The 18,548-nt window shown below is 34.3% G+C and overlaps 2 protein-coding genes across 3 annotated transcripts in view; one reads left to right on the top strand and one right to left on the bottom strand.

Annotated features, from left to right (window-relative positions):
• The first annotated feature begins 224 nt into the window (after window positions 1-224).
• Window positions 225-12,819, top strand: Polr3H (RNA polymerase III subunit H). 2 transcript variants are annotated; one of them, XM_089236651.1, is made up of 8 exons: window positions 225-313; window positions 950-1,070; window positions 3,055-3,151; window positions 4,420-4,506; window positions 4,656-4,719; window positions 6,395-6,487; window positions 9,627-9,729; window positions 12,661-12,819. In XM_089236651.1, the coding sequence occupies exons 2-8, from the start codon at window positions 960-962 to the stop codon at window positions 12,706-12,708; spliced, it is 603 nt and encodes a 200-aa protein (XP_089092777.1). In that variant the 5' UTR covers window positions 225-313; window positions 950-959; the 3' UTR covers window positions 12,709-12,819. The 2 variants fall into 2 exon arrangements, with proteins under 2 accessions (XP_089092777.1, XP_089092776.1); XM_089236650.1 differs by having other exon boundaries at window positions 258-387.
• Window positions 12,820-14,271: 1,452 nt separating this feature from the next.
• The window catches only part of LOC149083377 (uncharacterized), a 50,653-nt gene continuing 46,376 nt past the window's right edge, over window positions 14,272-18,548 (bottom strand). The window contains exon 4 of the mRNA XM_089236648.1: window positions 14,272-16,573. Coding sequence (XP_089092774.1) covers window positions 16,425-16,573 — 149 coding nt within the window. The 3' untranslated portion in view covers window positions 14,272-16,424. The remainder of the gene's footprint in view (window positions 16,574-18,548) is intronic.

Genomic DNA, 18,548 nt, shown 5'->3' with positions numbered 1-18,548 from the left:
TTCCATTCAAATCCATTGAGGTATAAACCAAATAAAGTTTTAAGGTTTAAGAAAATATGAAGAAAGGCTACAATTTCGCGTTATTGCTGTGTTCAAATCACTGAATTATATTACTTTGGCTGCCATCTTCTGGTTAGAACATGAAACTAAACTTCATAGAGTCAGTTTTTAGCCAAAAGATGTCAGCAGTAATAGAGTGTGTCTTTTGAATTCGCAGGTATAAAGCCAATGTTACAGAACATTTTTTTAAAAAATTTGTAGTGTAAGAATGTAAACAATAAATAAATAGAAAACGTGCGAAGTTCTACCTAGAGTTCGTATTTTCAGCTTATTTTGGCCTCCTTCTATCAAAGGGGATTAATTTTAATTTAATTTTTATATTTATATGTAAGCATAATGTTTATAAAATTATGTAATAAAATAAATATAGTAATAATTATGTATATGTTTTTCTGCAAAAGCCTCGAGATATTCGAAATTCGGGCTTTCGTCGGCCCCTATATATCGATCCCCATTTCGACCCTTATGATTCGGGATCATCGCCGAGTTGGCGCATTTTTTATTTTTTTTATTTTTTGTGTGATAATTGTGGTCATTTCATAATTTGCCATAGCTAACCATTGGCAACCCTAACGAGCAAAGGAATATGAATATCGATATCTTAGTGATCGACATATAGGGGCCGGTCAAAGCGTGGCGAAAGCCCGTATTGCAGACATTGGCCGGGTCAACTATACTGTAAGACCAGTCGTGGCCCAGGCTCTGTCCCATGAGGGATATAAGCCCTTTACCCCGAGGGGTTGGACCGATTAACTATACTGGCCACTTCGTGAAATGGCCAACTTCCAGCTTTGGCACTTACATATATATATATATAAAGATTTGTATTATGTAAGCTATAGTGGGGTTACGATGGAAAATTGATTATTGATTTGTTTATTGTTTACAGTCAAGACATAATGTTCAACGTTGTTGAAATGAAAGATATTGTGAGAATCTCGCCATCTATGTTCAACGTCAACTTGAAGGATGCTGTGCATGTGGAACTCGGTCTCAAGCTCGCCAACAAAGTTTGTAAAAGCATATTGCTATATATCTCTAATTGCACTAGAACTCTGCTAATCCAAACTGGTTGGTACTGGAACCTGTTCAGATTACCAGGGTTTGTCTTTTTCGAAATGACTTTTTTTCAAATTAAAACTGTAGTAAAAAAAGAAGTAAATATTCCTATCAGGGGGGGGGGGGATAAGAGTTACAGACTTATAGTTACTAGATGCCCTCTTTTTTTTATGCCATTTGAAGTGCCCTCCCATGTTTTAGCAAATTCCTCCTTTTGTCCTCCTTTACAGGTATCTTGAATTTTCTTTTTCCACTCTGAAAAATATGGCTGTCTCTTCATTGATTTGTGTGTGTGTGTTTTTTCCCACGCATGTTCGCAGCCTTTCACCACTCTCTGTCGAAATCACCAGTCCTGGTGATTTAAAAACGCAAGTTACCTCCAAGCAGGGCAGATGCTGTTCTAATAACCTTGGCATGCATTGAGGTGGGGAGAGAGGGCAGTGTCATATCTACATACCGAGGGGCCTCATGAAAATGAGATCTGGTCAAATTCTTCACAGTGTGTATGTAAATTGAGTAGTAGGTATTTCGAGCCAGGTAGAGGGCCCCAGAAAAATCACTTTGCCGGGGAGGGGGAAGCTCTGAACTCTTGAGGAAGAGGAGTGTTACATCTTTCATTCACAAACATAGAAAATAGTAGTCTGATACTAGCTAACTGCTCTTAAGGATTTTTTTTGTCATCATAGTGGCGCCATCAATTGTAGAAATTGGGAAAGTAATGTCACTAAGAGTGCCCGTGCAGGCATCCTCCTTTCTCAGTTTTTGAATCTGGTAACCCTATACAGAGTAGATAATTTTGTTTAACAATGACCAGAAATATTACTTTGATACCTCATTTGAAGACAAGAATGTGATTCCCTTTCCTTTCTCTAAAAAAATGAAGAAATAAATTTGGTGAACATTTTTATTTACTGGCCTACAGAACCATGGGAAAAAGTGACGAAAACCTGGCTAAATAAAACTTGAAAAGTTATGTGGCAAAAACATGCTTTTGACGATAATTTGAAGAACTCGTCCTGCTTTTAAAAGAAATCCCTGGTTGGGAGAGAAGCAGAGGAAAAGATGTGGGTGAAATGTTATGATTTTTCCTTTAAATTTTCACAGATGCAGAAATTGTCTCCGAAGTTCCAATTAGCAATGACTCATTGTTAAGAAATGGGTTAAATCAGCGGTTCTCAAAGTGTGCATTGTTTCTCTTAGAGAGGTCACCAATCTTTGTCAAAGGCGTCTTAGTGAACTTCAAACATTGATGATTGCCTATTCAGTGCTTTGGAGGGGTTCTTTCTTAGACTGTACTGAGCCATCACGGATAAACATTGTCATAGTAAGGGAGCCACTGATGGTGAAAGTATGAGAACCACTATGTTAGATCGCAACACTCCACCACCAAAGACTCATTCGAAACCTATGGTAGCTTTTGAAACTGCCCTTTCATATGCATAGCAGCATGATAATATAACCCCCTACGGACATCATATTTCTGAGACGATGACTATGATGGCTATTCACTTCATCATCTGCTAGGTATATGTTGCTTCTTCAAATGAAAACAAAAGATTTTTTTCAAGACAACTATACCTATGTCAGTCCATCATTATGAGGTATGATCATCAGGGCCGTAACTACATATTTTGTCACCTGGGGCAAACTGAAATTTTGGTACCTGTGTAGAAGAAGCATTTAAAGGATTGATTTCACACCACTTTTGGTCAAGCGCCAGGGGCACCAGACTCGCCTGCTCTCACTAGTTGCTGCCTGATGAACATACATTCATTGTCCATATGCAAAATGTAATGCGTCACAATGCAGAATTTATAAGCCTTTTTTTTTTTTCTGTGTAATTAGATTCTTTTAATGACTTCTCAGAATAATTTGTATGAATTTGATTCTACGTTTAGTTTGTAATTATTGTAAATTGTTCTCTTAACCTTTTAGGTGGTGATGAATGTTGGACTGTGTATCACTTTGCTTCAAATATCTAAATTAGGTGAATCTCATTTGTTACCTGGAGATGGCTGTTCGCATACCAAAGGTATTACTTGCATGATTTCGTTGTTTTGTTTTTCTCAGTGAATTTCATGTTGTATAGTATAATCCCTTATAGCAATGTGTTGGCCAGTCTTTTCTTTTTCGAGAAAAATGCCAGAAAGCATGACGAGAAGTGAAACTGAGTCATGCTTTCAGATGCCAGCACATCGCACAAAATTTTAATGTTACTGCATGAACAATTCTGGCAATTTCTGTAACCCTGCACACCCTGGTCTGATATATGCCAGATTAGCTAGAGTTTACTGTATGTTAATTGGCTGGTATTTGGCTGAATATGGGCAGGACCGATTCTGGACATTTTTCAAGTGTAAGCAAATTATATTTTGGCGTGTGATAAGAAATCGCACCTCTTCAGTTTGTATCTTCTTTGGCTGCAGAGTTTGCAGGATTCAAAATCCGGGTCTTGAGTATGGGGTTGTGCATCAGTAAAATTGCCGCTTTGCCCAGCTACCTATTAGACTGAGTAAGATGACATAGATCTTGGAATAGTGCTGCACTGGTGTCAGAAAAATTTCTGGTTTGGCATTATTCCTTTGGGTGTAATACCTTAATGGTATTATTCTCTTGGAAAAATTACCTTTTTGTCGTTAGAATTACCAACCCTTATAGGCCTAATAATCTCTGGAAATATGACTTACGAAAACTCAAAGAATTTAAGAAAACCTAGAATAAATGTTACAGACAAAAGGATTGTTATATATCTTGCCAATAATTGTGAGCAAAGATGTTGGAAGTCTTTGAAACTTTTGTGTTCTCATCTGTAGTTTTTTATGTAGTTCTTTTTTTTAAATTTCTGAATTAATGCTGGGGTTTCTTGGCTGTGGGTTACAATAGTTCTGGTGCCACTGGTTGTGGCAATTTGAGCTTTTAACTTTTTTCTCTATTAGGAAACAGTTCTCATAGTTTTGAATGAAAAAAATCCCCTGCCCCATGTGCAATTACATCGCAAACTGTGATGAAAAAATCGGCTAATTAATTAAACCTTTTATAATCTTGTGTGTCTTTTTATACCTTATTAACCCTTTAAGCGGCATTGAAAAGATATCTCATTTTCATAAAAGCCTCTTATTTTATTACTGACAAGCCCAGATATTTTGTAAAGTTGATTTCTCAATGTAAAGCTTTACTCCATACCCCTTAGTTTGCACCTGCTGAAAATAGTGATCTCTTATTGCAGCTTAACGGGTTAAGCAATACACATGAATATGTGGGCTTTTTTTGGTAATTGTGTGTGTGTGTGTGGTTTTTCAGTTCATTTTAGTTTCATTGTTTTCCGTCCGTTTATTGATGAGATAATTGTGGGGAAAATCAGAAGCTGCAGTCGAGATGGTGTACATGGTATGTATAATTTTGATCTTTATAATAACTTAATGTATCAATTTATGTTTACTAGTAGTGATTCCATTAATTTTGTTGCATCATTTTACCTCTATGATTGTTTTGTCGTCTTCCATATTATGGTTCTTTGTTTTTCTTTTATGTTTCAGTTTCCCTTGGTTTCTTTGATGATATTTTGATCCCAGCTGAAGCCCTTCAACATCCATCTAGATTGTATCTTTTTTTATATACGTCAGTTCTTAAATCATAATGTGTTTTCCACTTCATGTTATAAAAAATATACATTTGCTATATCTAAAGCATAAATTCTAACTTATATGACAAATTATTGAAGGAAAACTAGTTTTTTCCATGGTTTTTTCAGCAATTTCTTCCATTTCGGAAGAAACTGTCCAACCTTGGTGCAACGGGACTTATGCACAGGGACTTCCAGAACAATTTGTTAAAGCAAGGTTTGTTATATTGAGGTCTGAGAGTACATGTAATGAAATCTCTGTTATTTTGATAAGAATGACAGATGGCATGTGAACACTAAACACCCATAACTCTGACATCATAAATATATTGGGACTATGCATGCTTACAACTGTTTCTGGCATGCATTAACTCATAGAAATTCCCCAGAGCAATGAGATGCATGTACTGTTTAGTAATAGTAGATTATGATCCCTATTTCAGTCAATCGCTGGATCCTTTTGGCAGACTATTTTTCTTTTGAAAATCATTAAAGAAATCGTTTAATATTTGCATGTATACTAAAATTGTTATAATCCCATGATAGATAAAACATCAAATAATTTTTTAGATAAATTTAACAACATTAGATGAGAAAACAAAATAACAGAAGCTTTTATAAGTCTTTTTGAATCTATTTTCGGTTGCCTCCATCTTGTGCTACGTAATCACTGCTAATAGTGGGGGAATTTGGGAAATTTTTAGTTATGCTAGTTCATTTTGATGTTTGTAGAGAGACGGTCTTGTTTTTAGGCATGAATTGGTTGTTTTTATTTTGATTTGTACTTAAAATATTCATTAATGCCAAAGAATTTTCAAGATCACTTGGTGGTATCGTAAAGAAGATGGTTTTCATGCTGTAAATTAGTAATTCTTAACCTTTTCATTAGGCCTTACACTCAGTGAACTATAAATTATAATCTGGCACCCCTGTAAATCATCATGGAATCAATAACTTGTATTATAGAGATTTCCCAGATGACACCTCCGGTTGCACTCCTGGTTAACAACCATTACTGTGTAAACAAACATTGTTATGAAAAGAAGGTAAAATAATAATATATGTAGGCTAGAGATAATATAAGTTTTATCAAAATATTTAGGCTTCAACTGTTATACTTGATATGCCTCCAATATGATTACTGATGAAATAATAATCTTAACTTGTTAGAAGCCTACAAGTTCAATAGATGCAGTTTTATATGCTCAAATGCCTTATTACATTTGTACTAATTGTGCAAAACTGTGTGTACAGATGAACCCCATATTTAATTAATCAGATAAAACTGACATTTTTATTCATTAAGTTAAAGAAAATAGAAATCCGAGTTGAGATTAACACAGTACAAATATATACACAGGGACTTCAAAAAATAAAAATTGTTAAATCAAGGTTTGTTATATCAGAGTCTGACTGTATATATCAGTGGGTCTCAACCCTTTTTGACTTGCAGAGTCTTTTTCAGTATATAATTTCTATGGCAGAACCCTGTAGGCCTCTTTTTTTATTTATCTATCAAATTTACTTATTTATTTTATTTTCCTCAAGTCAGCGGAACCCCTGGGAAGTGCACATGGAACACCAGTTGAGAAACGTTGGTATATATAATGGAATTTCTGTTATATTTTGAATTTTTCCTTGACCCTTTTAAAGCGATGAGAAAGAACACCTTTGGGTATGGGAGTACACCACAGAAGACAGCGGAGAGAAACATGATCTTTATATGGACCAAGATGAACCCATCAGGTAAATAATGCACTTGTCTCTTGTATTCATCTGTTGTCTATTTGGTTATCATTATTTGTTAGTAGCTACTACTAAACCAGACATGCACCTCGTCCATATTCCTCTGCGGAACTTCTAACGAATTGGTACATATTCTGTTGTAATGTGTGTATATGTATAGTGAACCTTCTGTGAAGTTTGTTTCTGTGTAATACTTATTATGTGTAGTGCTGCCATCTGCAATCAATTTTTTTAACTATGATTTTTTTCTCAACTCATATTGAGTAAAGTGTAATGAATGAATGTAATGTTGTAGGCCTGTTGCTCTCTTCGGCGAGAAAGTTGGGAACCACAGAAAACCAACTTCAGCCGATTACCACCGCGGCGACGATGGGGGGGAGATTGAACTCGGATCCTCGCGATTCGATTCCGTCACTATGACCACTCAACTATCACAGCTGCATATTTGTTAGTAGCAGTAACACATCCATCCTATATGGTTTTTTTTTGTTGCAAAACATTCATTTTGTTAACCTAGATCATTCATTAAACCTAGATCTTCTATCTGATTCCAAATACTGTAGAACCTTGATTAGCTGAGGCACATGGCCACACTAAAACCAACTTGTCATATGTACATTTTTCTGATGCAGCATGCCTGATAAGGATACCAGTCATACTGGTGATTTAAAAATAATTTCTCATAAATCGTACATTTACTATTATGTATCAAAGTTCAGTGTTTACAACGAAATATTAATATAATGATACTCTATGTACATAGGAGCCAGAACATGGGGGGCAGGGCTGAGGCTGTTTGAGACCCCCAATAAATTTTGGTGAAGGGGCTAATCCCTTGCAATAATTAATGAATACACGATGCAACACACCACTCTCTTCCCTGAATAAAAACTTGGGTCCTGTATATACGGGACAACTGATGGCTTTCAACCTCCCTTAATTTTTTCTTCATTTTAGCACTTCCGTCTGTGGACCACAAAAGAATATTGTTGTAGAAGGATTATCATTATATCAAGAGGTAGCAATTTAATATTAGACTACAGGCATTTCCAAACAAAACTTGAAAAGGTTTTGTTGTGGAGGGATTTGTCATTGCCTATTGTGTATCATTGTAGCTAGATGTCACAATTTGTTTGCAAGTAAATCTAATCCACCTATGATAGGCACTGATGTTTATTTCTCACAATTTTGGAAATCTCTTTTAGGTCAGTATTACATTTTAATAGTTTTATAAAATTATCAAACCAATTAAGCTTATTGGTTGCATTTTTCAAATAGTTTTATAAAAGAAATTTTCCTAAAACTCATAGTGTAATGCTGGCTTTAACTGTGGATTTAGTTCACTTGGGAAGCATTACCCTGAGTTAATCAAAGTTCTACAGTAACTATGCTTCCTTTGCTACTCACTAGGATTCAAACCAGTGTTCAGCAACCTAATGATTCATCTTCCCAGTAACATGATTTAATTTCAAATATTTGCATTGTGCAATTGCTTATTTTTATCAACAATCCATGATTCTTTTCTTAAATATATTTAGTTTTAAAAGTTGATTATTATCCTCTATTTGTTTTACTCAAATACAATGGATTCCATTTTGTATATCTTTGTCTGCACCCCACAATATAAATGTATTGAGCAGGAAAACTTCTTATTGTTTCTATATGGGAAAGAAAGTGGGGACTCAAGAAAAAAATACAGCTCCGTAAATGAAAAATACTTCAAGTAGTGACTTTTTAAATGGGATCCACTGTAATTTCAAATCAATTCATTGAAGTTTGGAAAAAAAATAAACACAAGTGAAACTGAGGATATAGGCTAGTTTGTCAGCAATGAAAACAATTTTGCTATACCGTGTTGCATTGCAATTTTGCAGTTTGCAATGGTGTGCTTTGCTTTTCATGTAATGCTTGAGGATTCCTTTACCCTTTTTTTTAAATTGCACCCTCAAAATAACACCATGTTCAACTCAGCAAAAACATTGTGCATTTTTCTCCATTTGCCTCCACTTCAGTACTATTTTTAATTAGGGCCGGTCTGATTAATCGATCATTGGGACCAAAATCCCCTCTTAGATATTTCCTACAATTTCTAAGAAAAACAAACAACAGTATGAAGATTGAAAGTAGTTTCAAAATCAATGACTAACCTAAAATAACTAATTTTCTAAGAAAAACAATGAGATTCGCATTCAGAAATTCAAGGATATGGCATGTTCAGCATTTTAAATTGCTTCATGTGGACAGCCAGAATTTCTTAATTTATTTTTATATTTGTTCACATGTAGGAAATAGATGCGTGAAATGAATAAAATATATTTTTTATAGAATCAAAATTGATATTATGTCTAGCCAAAATATTTGGGTCCATTTTCTGGACCTTCACAAAATTCTGAATCTGAAAAACAGACCCTTCATAAAATACAAATGAATGAAACCATAAATTTGGCAGTCAATTTCTTTTGGGATAAATTAAGATTATTATAGTTAAGATTATTAAGATTATATTAAGATTATTATTAGATTAGTAGATTATTTTTCTTCCTACGAAATTACTAATTTTTTGCAAAATTAATGATCCTTTTCACAAAAACAGGAGCCTACAAAGAAAGTCTGGACAGACCCTTGATGTAGTTACCAATATACTACGTTTTTATAGTTGACATTCAAAAATTAATTCCAATTAAAACTTGATTAATTGGTTGAAATTTTTTTGATTAACCAGTTAAAGATTTTAATCTATTAGCAGCCATATTTTCAACCCATTCACATCTGCAAGTTGGAATAATACACAAATAACATGTGCCTCTTATGACCAAGTGCAGAATAATCTCTTGTACAATAACTTGTTGAGTAAATGAGTTGAAAAAGACCTGTTTCAGTACCAGCGGATACTGGACAGGTTGTGAATTTAGAGGAAGGAAGCAAATTGGGTAATTGTCTTTTGATATGCTGTGACAGTGAATCTCTGACAAATATGATATACTGAAGTTTTTTCACTCAGAAAAATTAATATAATGAATTTCACCTTGTTTTCCACAATATGTGCCAAAATCTTTTTTTCTGTTGATGAATGGACTATTTTCATATTGTTTTCACAATTGTCCAAACACACAAATAAATAATCTATATTGTATTTTAGGTTTCGTGTAATTGATGAGACATTCCTTGATACATCACCAGCAGGACCAGAAGCATCTGAGAACAAAGATGTAGATGAAAAAAAGATCCCATATTCACTTTCGGTATGTTTTCAATTCCATCTACATAGAATGTGCTCTAATGTATTTTGCATAAATACAGTGGAACTTTGCTGAGATGAAGTTGAAAAAAAATCAGAAAATTACCCATTCTCTAGTTAAATTTCATACATTAACTGACAAAACAATGATTCCATTATGTCCAATATGAAAAATGTTTTATTCATACTAAGCGAGTTTGTCTTAATGAGGTTTGATTGCATTTAGTTTTTTGTGCAAATTCTTTGACCTTTGAAGACCGGACATACCCCGCTTCCCATCTCAGAGAGATATCGAGGCGTTCCCGAAGGATGGGTGTGTCCAGAAAGTTTTATTATAAACAACAAAACATTGTGTCCTCGGACAATAGCAACAAAAATAAAATATATATAGAAACGATCGTCAATCTGAGATCATATAACAGATAATTAAAATCGAAACAACAAACGCTGATAGGCAATCAAAATCATAAACAAGATTATACAATGATGGCTTAGTATGATGACATTCTCATAAACAATCTAGTAATCGTCAGTTAATTGAATGATTGTCAGTAATCTAAATCTAATGATTGTCAATAATCTAAATCCAATGATTGTCAATAATGAATATAAAATTTCGAATCGCAGTGGATCAGCAAATCACAGTCATCCATGTTTTTAGATTGTCAAGCTTCGACACCACTTCAATTGTCTGCATCTGTCTTCAGTAGTCATAGGTCCGCCGTTCTCTAGGCCGCAAGTTGTATGGCCTCGCCTGATTACTGTACTCTCGTGAGGGCGGGTATGTGACATCAGTAACTCCTCTCCATCTGGGCCGCAAGTCGTACTACCTCACCTGACTGCAGCACTCCCTTGATGGTACATACGTTGGGTCAGTGCCCCTTCTCGGTTTGCGTGCCCCTCTGGTTTTGTCGTGCATTTTATGCAAGTTCTGCTCCAGAAATCTGATAAGAGCTATCAGGCGGCGGAAGTTCGTAGGACTATGAAGGGTCCTTATCTTCCAGGCTAAGGTATGAGACTCTGGCATCTTACCAAAGTGGAACTGTGCCGTCTTTGGACACTGAGTTGCATAATGCCATAGGGATCCAGAAGCTCCACAATTACAAGCAGAGTGAGTTGAGTGCTTAAACCGTTCTAAATATACCGGAAATGGGCCGTGCTCTGTAACCACTATTATCTTTTTTCTGGGCCAAACATGATGTTGCCAACGGACCCGTCGTTTGGACTTAGGTGTCTTTAGTCGCATTGGAATTCCAACTACATTGCCACGTCTTCAACAGATCCTCGCTCAATAAGCATTGGCCAAAGCTCCTTGGCCATGGATGTTCATCTGGAGTTTGAAGATTAGTGGCTTCCTTAGCTAGTTGGTCAGCTTGCTCGGTGTCAGCTACTCCAGAGTGCGCCTTCACCCAAGCCAGCCGTATTCTTGGATTTCGACAGAGGATGCAGCGAATCTCTCTGACATTGTAATATGGCGAACAGGAATTTTTTATTGCTCACAGACTTGATGCACTGTCTGAAAATATGAGCACTGGATGCTGTTTGGATTGCGCCCATTGAACTGCATGTAAAGAATTGCATATTCCTCAGCCTGGAAGACACTGCTCTCAGTTGCAAGCCTTTTCTTCCAAGTTACTTCATTAGAATCATCCTGCTGCAAAACCACAAATGCACTTCCGGTTCCTTCCGGAGTCTTTGAGCCATCTGTAAAAACCAGTCTTCTATCGGATGCTATCGCAGGATTACTAATGATTTACCGCATTACCTGATTTACCGCTATGTCCATACTTCGGTGCTGTGGCCAGGTCTTGAGCATCTTTTCGAAGTCGACTACACGTAGTCATCTAGCAAATTCTACATCATTTTGTGCATTTGGTTAATAAACATTTAAATACACAGGATGGATAAGTTCTGGACACATTTTGAAAATTCACTACAAATCAACATAAAGGTGTGCGGTTTATACTAAAATACTTACCATGGGCCTAGTTTTTTTTGTGAATTTTAAAAAAATTTTAAATTTCACTTGCAGGTAGAGCTGTTAAACAAAAACATAAAATGCAACACAAACAGTGCATAATTAATGGTACAGTAAAACCCCTCTTGATGGACACCCCTCCTTCATGGCCAAATAATAATTTCCCATTGTATTATAAAAAGATGTATTTCAAACCCCTAATTAACTGTCATCCATCCCTCTTTTACAGTAGAATTTTTTTTCCCTCCAGTGTTCACAAAAGAGAGGTGTTACTGTAATTTGAGTTACATAAAACCATCATATTTCAATATGAGTATCCTTTCACCTGTTTGGATGTAGCACAAGCTAAGAAGGACACTCTTATTGAAGTATGATGTTATATAGTTTTATGTAATGTGAATTTTCACAAATTTTAGTTATGCACTGTTTGTGTTGCATTTTATGTGATATGTAGTTTTTATTTTACAGTGCCATCTATGAGTGAAATTTGAACTTTTTTAATTAATCAAAAAAAACCCCAAGCCATGATAAGTATTTTATTTCAAACTGCACATTTTTATGTTATTAATTTTGTAAAATGAGTCTAAGATTTCTTGTCCACCCTAGATTTTCTAATTAGACATTTCATAGATCAAAATAAAATAACTTTCTTTCCGTCAATCCGAGCACAACTCAGGTCTATCACCATCTATGGGTGATTTACTACCTACTGAGTTGTGCTGGAAGTGTAACTGTGTGTAGATAAGTCTGAGTGTGCATGTAGTGTTGTGTTTGATTTTTCAGTGCCGCCATCTATATTTCAGAAGTGAAATGAGTGATGTGTTATGATTGAATTACATTTGTACTGTTTGTAGGTCTGTTGCTTTCAAAATAAAATAACTGATGATCGGTAAGCTTTTTGTGTCATATAATGACATTGATTAAACAAGTGTGTCTATTTTTTTTTGGAATTTTCAGGGGTCTATCAGTGAACCTGGACTTGGATTGTTATCATGGTGGACATGATGCCTACAGTATTAATGAAGATGTGTGTGTGTAAAAAAAGAAAAAAGTGTTGTTTATATAAATACTGATTGTTATTTATTGCCATTAAATGTTATTCATTGATTCTCCAAATATCCGATTCATTACAGATTTTTGATGGTATTTTCAATTTGAAAAAATAATTTTAAAATAAGAAGTAAAATTACTTTAGCATGGTATTTTTTTTTTGTGACCGCTTTGGCAAATTCTGCCTGAAAATTCTGTAGATTTATTTTTTTTTTTACTTTTTTTTTAAATTTTTTTCACTATATTTCTTGAAATAAGTGTCATGTGTGGGCATGTTGTGAAACATTTAAAACATTTAAAATTAATGTAAGTTACAACATTGTAATATGTAATTATGAACAACATTCTTCATATGATGGAGACAGGGAAAAAGTTGATTTGATGATGAGGGAATGGGGTTTTTGAAGAAAAATTCAGAAAATAATGTCGTGAATTATTTGATCACAGATAATTTTTTAAAATAATTTTTGTTGCACCACGGCCATTTTCTGCACACATGAAGGCTAATTACACCGGGACTTACAATTTATTGTCAATTCTGATCAGCAGCCTTTTTTTTAAACTCACAGAGGGGTTGGTGCACTAACCCCTCAGTATGGGACTCCCCGAGGTAAAAATCTTTTTCTGTAACCATGTCACCATTTCTATTGTATCCTCGTGCCAGGAAAGTTTCTGACAAGGATGCTGGGTATCGAACTCATGACACCTCTAAACATCCTTTGGTACTTTAGGCATGTATTTTACAACCTGGGCTACCACACCCAACCTTGAATTACCCAGAACAAATTTGAAATTTCGAGCCTCTCTGCTGTATCTGTAAGTAGGTATGCATATGTTAAGGGGATAGTTATATTATATATCTTTATTCTGTTGATAATAATAAGTTCTTTATTCTGTTGTTAATGATATTCGGAAAGTCTAAGCCACTTTTGGCTTTGTTTTTAAAAAACTTCTGTACTTTAGAATAGTTTTTTTTTGTATATTATTCTACACATTGCACATTCCGAGCTTGGATTCAGAGGAGCTGATCAGCCTTATGAAGAGCCAGATGGAAACATTTGTGTGGCCTATAAAATATGGGATTAGATATCCAACAAACCTACATGATAAATCTTCCCTCTTGTGGATCCGTGATACTGCCCTGGATCCAGGCCTAGCATATTCAATCGCCATTAAGAATCATCTATAAATTGCACGGTTTGGGTATACATAAAATGACTATAATCTAATTTTAAAAAATGAAAGCCGATTCCAGAATTTTCCCTTGATGAAGTCATTTTCTGTGCACATTCACATCAAACCGATAGGCTAATTAAAAGTAAATTTATGAGATTAATTATAAAATCACTAATTTTATTAATTTTAATGGTTTTTCATTGAATGTGTGCAAAATTTTGAAAATAATTCTCTAAAAATCTGTACAGAGTGAATGTGAAATGCTCTTTGCACAGAGGTTGAAGCACTTGGGTTGTAGCGTGACTGAACTTTAGAGGGTTTCAAGACATTCTATTCATAATTCATACACAGAAGAAAAACTTTATTTACATGGTTTACATTCTTTTTCTATATACATTCATGACTGCACATATAACAATATTTATGTATATACTCATATATATTATATACCATACATTGAAAGTACTTTTATATCACTTTATACAATTGCATAGTTGTACACATTTTATCCATGGAAAATATGCGAAAAACTTGAAATAGCATTGCAATACTCTCAAGAATTCAAACAAAAATTTGTTTATAACAGCAAACAGTTACATGAAATATTATTTTTAAATTTTCCAATATAGTAGAACCTCGATTATTTGACCCTTGTTATAAATGAATAACTCTCTGTTAACTGATTTCAGTTTCCTCAATGATGATTTTTTTTCCCAAAGCGCTGAGAAAATTATCGCAGTAGTCAGATTCTCCAACTGGTGGGAATTAAAATGGGAAGACTTCGGGAATGGAAATAAACAACAATGCTTTTGAGAAATTAATTGGTTATAGGAGCAAGAAATTAACAAATCATCTGGAATGATGTGGCTAAAAAGCAGTACCACTGCTAAGCAAAGACTGACAAAATTATCTATGTATCTGTTGAATGTGTATGCTCAATTATAATTGGTATCAACTAACACACCCCTGACACACCCCTAAGGGCATACAGGCAGTAGTAAACCCGATGACACACTCTTGCTCAGCACAAAATCTGGCAGGGTAAAACTGGGCAAATGCCCATGTTGGACGCAGCGAGGCCAGCTTGAAGAGAGGTGCCGTCTCTCTTAATTTCCCTCCTTCTGGTTTTTGTCATGGACACACCACCATGAACTTCAATCAGTTGGAAAGCTAAGATTATAATTCTGCACTTGCATGGCAAAATGTTATAAAGTGACGTAACATTTTTCCATCTGAGCACAGAATTGTCATAGTGTCATAATATCACTGCTACGCAAACACTGGCAAAATTGCCTATATATCTATTGAATAATCTGGAAATAATCAAAATTATCTGGAAATTTTGATTCAAAGAATTAGGCTCGTCTCAATTACTTTGGATAATCAAGGCTCTACTTTAAAGAATGAATTGTTGATATTTAACTATATATCAATAGGATATATGATTCAAGAGCTGCTGATTTATATGCATTTGACTGATTCAGTGAAGTAGAATTTTTAGGCAAAAAAGTTGATTAATCTGAATCACTTCTATTGCAATTTCTTTTATACGAGTGCATCATCAAGGAAAAAGTATGTATCATACTTTAAATCTTAAGAGTATAAAACAAGAGATTAAGTTAATATTGATGTTTCGGTTCAGGATTGACAATATTTTGTTGGTTGCAAGTGGGATCATATATACTACTTAATGCCCAGTATCTTTTAAAATTTTCTCTAGATGAGTTTTCCCCCGTTCTGAAAAATTGTTTTTGTAGAATGCTGAATGGTTTTGACTGGAGTTATATGTAAAGCGAATCAGTCCATTTGATAATTTATTTGGAGTGTCACTCATTACCTCTTATTTGGGTATACTTTTGAATAATTAACTAGCTTTATAAATGTTGCTTTCGTAAAATGTACTTAAATCTGCACAGTTTTATAAAAAAAAATGTGTACTACGGTCAGAATCTTTCTTTAAGGCAACTTTTATTGCTATAATAAAAAAAGATAAATATATGACATTTTAAATCACAAATTTTTTGTAAATATATATATATATATTTGCAATATTCATTATTAGAGAAATATTACACGTATAATATTTCTGTACTCTAGATAAATTACTAAGTTATTACATTGCACAACAGTAACAGCAATAAATTTTTTCTATAGTACAAAATATTAATGATATTTTTTATACTCACATCTGTCATCTATTTTCATTTAAGATTTTAAAAAATTTTCAAATGTAATATTATTCTTCATATTTTTTACGCTAGTTTGCCTTTATAGGCTAATTTCTTTCATAAATTCCTGTACATGATGAAATTCAGCGAAGATTTTTTTTTTAATTCTCAAATTGTAATTATCTTGAGTCTTGTTATTTGATCATATCAGTTATTATCTCATAATATGTATAATACAAATGTTATCTCTCTCTTACATTTCCATGCATTGGCTGAGCAAACGGTTTAGATGGTATAATTATTAAAGCTCAAGGGGGAGGGGGTTCCTTACTCAATAATAAGACAATTAGGAATGTTCTCATGTAGATACAGTAATAATTCTCTTGTTGCACCTCGACAGTTGGTCAGCTCTAGTTCCTGTAAATGATGCAGCTGTACCAAACATGCCAAACCACTCGCTGTCACCAGGTGGCATCCTACCAAAATGGAAAGGGAAAAAAAAGTGTCTGAATTATATATATATAATTTGGTATTCCATACATATATACTGTAATGTAAGAGCAGTTATTCAGTTTCAAAAGTTCAAACTCATTATTGGATTAATATTTCGAATTTTGTATTCAGTAATATACTATTTAAAACGGGTGCTTTTCAGCCGCGAGCCAGATGTTCGGTATTTCTGCCACTCGCGGGTCAGAAACTTGTATATAGGCTTAAAGAGTGACCATATGACCGTATTTCACGGATATGTCTAATTTCATAATAGGCTTAAATGAATTTTCGGAAATGAAGGATTAAGATCATTCTCGTCACTTATAAATTATAGTATGATAATTATGACTCAAATTATCATGCCATATAAATATATTTATCTTACATTCGCCTAACATAAACGTTTTTTTTTGGCGAATTACATTTGGACTGGCAGATTTTTCTACAATTTGAGGAAGAGTTGGAAACTTTACTTACCTTTTAAATAATTTTTGGCTGTAATTGGCAACTTTACTTGCCATTGACAATTTTTAGGCTCTGGTTGGAAACTTTTTTTCGGTGATATCCCGTATTTTTTTTTTTTTTGAAAGAAATATGATCAGCCTATATAGGTATTAATCGTGTTGTGAGTATTGATACGTTTCTACCGGAACAACTTTTGATGGAAGCTCTCGACGGCCCACATTTGGCCAATACCACACTACAAATGTAATTTTTAATGTGGTGTTGATTTGGCTCGCGGGATGGAGGCTATACACGGCGGATATAAACCATTTGCATCCTTCCTTTAAATAGTTCCGATAAGAAAATGGGTCTTCACGTGCAGTACAATTGAATTATTCAATTATTCCGCTCTCAGTGACAAGAGGCAATCGTCGCTTGTGGATTGTTCCGCTTATACGCAGGGCTGTCTTAAGAGTATCATGGGCCCCCCGGGCCAATTGATTTTTCTGAGGCCCTACCTAACAACTTCTCGAAAATTTCGACCAGATCTCATTTTTGTGAGGCATTAAGACGGCACTGCTTATACGGATTCAAATTGGTTAAGCCAGAGTTTTTCTCATCTAGGGGTTCACGGCAATGATGTCGGTAGCTATGTACTAGTATCCATAGAATTTTGTACCATACGGTTGTGAGTATCCCCCTTCCCCCATAATTGATTCATAAATCAGTCTTTTACTTAACACTTAAGGTATCCAACTACCTTTCTTGTCACTTTTCTTTAAAATTTTATTGGAGTGAATTTTAATCACATTTTTTTTGATAGAAAGTGTCCCAAAATGATGAAAACAATAATATATTTTGTACTATCTGTGTCACCTTCTATGAAAAAGTCATTTTATGTCAAATTTTAAGAAAAATTCATGTAATATTCCAAACACCATTGCAAAAAATTCTATGAATAGAATGCTTTGTTATTTTCACAGTAAATTCAGCTAGTAATGGTGCAGGATATGAACTGAAATTTAAGGGATTGGCTCATTAGTTACGCTTAAATCCTTTGATGTACGTGTGAATTTTTGGAAATTTGATTTTACATTTCGTCCATAAACACTGTAATTAGACAAATATACGTGATTGACCTTAGATTTTAGTTCATAACCTTGGCAATATATAGCAGAATATTATAATAGAATTTCGTAATGATACAATGAATATATTTTCTGAAATCGTGTTTCAAACTCAAGTAAAATGTTAAAAATAGCGTTCTTCGTAGAAACGGTTTAAAGTTTTTATTTATTAAAGTATTACTTGTATGTAAAAAAGCAACACAAAAGTGGATGTAACTTCGGTTCTGAGCGTGATATAAACAAAATAAGGCCTGTTTTTAAAATCACAAGAATTAAGACTTTCATAAAAAATAAAAAACTACGTTTTCAACGTAGTCGGATACCTTCTTAAGCCAGGGGCGGCCAACTTCTCAGTATTCAAAGGCCAACGTAATGGTCATCAGCAGCG

This window comes from Pholcus phalangioides, unplaced genomic scaffold (assembly GCF_987345545.1).
Source record: "Pholcus phalangioides strain wild (caught in Gottingen) unplaced genomic scaffold, Ppha-v1.0 ptg000009l_1, whole genome shotgun sequence".
NCBI lineage: Eukaryota > Metazoa > Arthropoda > Arachnida > Araneae > Pholcidae > Pholcus > Pholcus phalangioides.
Note: the sequence above shows the minus strand (reverse complement) of the source record. Positions and strands in the feature narration are given on the sequence as shown.

Excerpts from the sequence above, each read along its gene's own strand:
- Polr3H (XM_089236651.1), top strand. The coding sequence starts at position 960 with ATGTTCAACGTTGTTGAAATGAAAGATATTGTGAGAATCTCGCCATCT. Across the intron at positions 1,071-3,054 it reads GTCTCAAGCTCGCCAACAAA|GTGGTGATGAATGTTGGACT; the intron begins GTTTGTAAAAGC and ends TTAACCTTTTAG. Across the intron at positions 4,720-6,394 it reads CTTCAACATCCATCTAGATT|CGATGAGAAAGAACACCTTT; the intron begins GTATCTTTTTTT and ends ACCCTTTTAAAG.